The sequence below is a fragment of the Anopheles aquasalis genome, chromosome 3, assembly GCF_943734665.1.
Source record: "Anopheles aquasalis chromosome 3, idAnoAquaMG_Q_19, whole genome shotgun sequence".
NCBI lineage: Eukaryota > Metazoa > Arthropoda > Insecta > Diptera > Culicidae > Anopheles > Anopheles aquasalis.
Genome location: NC_064878.1, coordinates 2,590,001 through 2,592,500, shown reverse-complemented (window position 1 = coordinate 2,592,500; position 2,500 = coordinate 2,590,001). Strand labels below are relative to the sequence as shown.

Sequence of the window (2,500 nt, the reverse complement as noted above, 5' to 3'; positions counted from 1 at the left end):
GATCACGCATGAAGAATCGTCACGAAGGAGACATTTGCTTGTTACCAACCACAGTGACCTTTACCTCGAATTGGACGGTTAAATTGGCTCTGAACGAATCGCGTTCCGTGCACCGCTATATTTGAGGCTATTTGCGGCGGCTGACAAATCGCGCTTCTCTCTAAGCGGATAATCCGCATAATTTTTACAGTGAAGCCGGATTAAACTCCTGAGAGAAACCTTATCAAGTCAACCGTAATCCATTGAATCGGGTTAGCAGCCAGCATGATCTATTCAATCCATGAACTAGAAGTAGGAATGCGTAAATTCTGTTTCCCTAGCTGTGGCTACTATGTGGCAGCCGAGACTTTTTGATAGTATATGAGATTCGCCACATCATGCGTGCTGGCATCGTAAATTCCACGAGACCAAAAGTATGATAATCGTTATCTTTAATGTGGTTGCAAGCAAGCACGTTCCACGATACTGAGAACGGAACGCCGTTTGATAGTGCTGGCAGGCTGGCAGTTTATGTTGCTATCGTTCGTTCACAACTCATTGGAACGTACATTGCGGACGATTTTTCTAGGTTTGCCACAAATTAGCATGAGAATATGGCATTCAAGGTTGCCACGAAACACGCAGTCACGGGCAGTATCGTCATCATCCGAACATACCCAAGATCCCGCGCAGAGGCTCACCTTTAGTGCGTACTTCTCCCCCGTTTTCTTGCTCATACACTGTACCACCTTGCCGTTTATGCCCAAACCCAGGACGGTGTTGGAAATCTCGTAGTCATCGGTGATGGCCGTAGTTTTCGGTTGTCGCTGAAGCCGTTCAGCCGGCGGCAGCTGCTCCTGTGCCCCCAACTGTTGCACGGGAATCGGCTTCATCGTGTACATGATAATTTATCGTTGCTTATCAGTCGAATCTGTGGTTCTGGACACTTTGTTTTAGCTACAACTAATTAACACACGAGACACTACTCCGGACGGTCGGACGTGATTTGTTTACTTTCTTTTGACGATGACGACACAACACGGACGATGATTGGCTTCCGGATGTTTTTGGAAGCGCCGCTTTTGGAACCACTAGACGCTTATGCGGATATGCGACGGATCGGTTGTCCACTACACAACACTTATATAAGAAATTCGGCACTTCTTTCCCGTGCAACAACTCTGCCGTTTTCGCGCACACTTATCACGGCTGGCGACCGCGGTCGAGATCAACCAGAAAGAACAAAACCAAGAACGACGACGGAGACGATCTTTCTATTTTTCAAACTTTCATTCTACTCGGAGCGAGATCTTTGCGTCTTGTGTCATCAACGCAAATAAACTGGACACACACGCAACCACACGTTTCTTCGCTCTTCACGAGGATCACGCACGCACCAGAACGGAATCTCGCACGATTATTTCGGTTCACAGCACCTTTATTAACATTGCTTCGGTACACCACATTGATTCTACACTGATTGGAAAACCCGCAACATCACAAAAAGGACCGATAACCCAAAAAGGATGAAGACCCAAAAGGGGGAATTTTCTCTTAGTTACAGCACATGCCATGTGACTAGCACTATCCCGCTGTTCCGTCTTGCGGTATAATAAAGAAGCGACATAAAATGCCTGAAGTGCTGCTTGTTTGCAATGAGTAAATAAGCAGCGATATTTTTCCTGTGCATTTTATTATTTTTTAAATAAAAAATGTCAATAAAAACATAAACTAATAAAAATTTAGCATAACAGTGTATCAAAGCATGTTTACGCTAGTAGGTTGAAATGATAACAATCGATTCGCGCACGTTTTGATAATTTTGGCGAATTTGAAGCTGATTGTTGCTTAATTACGTTGAACGATGATATTATTTGAGTACAAGCCTGGAAAAGGAATATAAAGTTTAACATAGATCCGTTCGTTGCGTCGTTCGGCAGAGACTTGGAAAATCGTGTCTGCAAAACTCGTGATTCCTCAAGGATCTCAGAGGAAATCGAATTGATTGAAATGTCCGTGAACAAATTTATGCACTATCGTAATCGCTATCGCGAGAAGCCCGATTATCAGGAGTTGGTCAAACAGTTTCCTGAACTAGCGAAGGTCGCTACCGTGGTGCGTATCCAATACGAAAAGCCGCCATACTCGTCTATATTATCATCTCTTTGCAGGATCTAAATGGAAAAGTAAAGCTCGATTATAAAAACAAAGAGGCAGTGCAGTTGCTCACGAAATGTTTACTATTAAAGGATTTTGGTTTAACGCTGGAGCTACCATCCAACAAACTGGTGCCAACCTTACCGCTTAGGCTGAACTACATTCACTGGCTCGAGGACATTGGCTCGGTACTGGACTGGATGGAAACCGGGAAGGACGTACATGGCATAGATATCGGATGCGGTGCTTCCTGCATCTACCCATTGTTGGCCGTAGTTCAATCGAACCGTCGCTGGAACATGTTGGCCATTGAGAAGGATGAACTTAGTCTGATCAGTGCCAGAGCTAATGTGACCAGTAATGG

General features: G+C 44.7%; 2 protein-coding genes across 2 annotated transcripts in view; one reads left to right on the top strand and one right to left on the bottom strand.

Annotated features, from left to right (window-relative positions):
- LOC126579264 (MAP kinase-activated protein kinase 2) overlaps positions 1 to 1,581 on the bottom strand; it is a 6,023-nt gene extending 4,442 nt beyond the window's left edge. Inside the window, exon 1 of the mRNA XM_050242698.1 lies at positions 681 to 1,581. Coding sequence (XP_050098655.1) covers positions 681 to 881 — 201 coding nt within the window. The 5' untranslated portion in view covers positions 882 to 1,581. The remainder of the gene's footprint in view (positions 1 to 680) is intronic.
- A 192-nt stretch (positions 1,582 to 1,773) lies between these two features.
- LOC126576112 (U6 small nuclear RNA (adenine-(43)-N(6))-methyltransferase) overlaps positions 1,774 to 2,500 on the top strand; it is a 1,680-nt gene continuing 953 nt past the window's right edge. Inside the window, exons 1-2 of the mRNA XM_050237227.1 lie at positions 1,774 to 2,094; positions 2,151 to 2,500. The exon at positions 2,151 to 2,500 is cut by the window's right edge and continues 953 nt beyond it. Coding sequence (XP_050093184.1) covers positions 1,990 to 2,094; positions 2,151 to 2,500 — 455 coding nt within the window. The 5' untranslated portion in view covers positions 1,774 to 1,989. The remainder of the gene's footprint in view (positions 2,095 to 2,150) is intronic.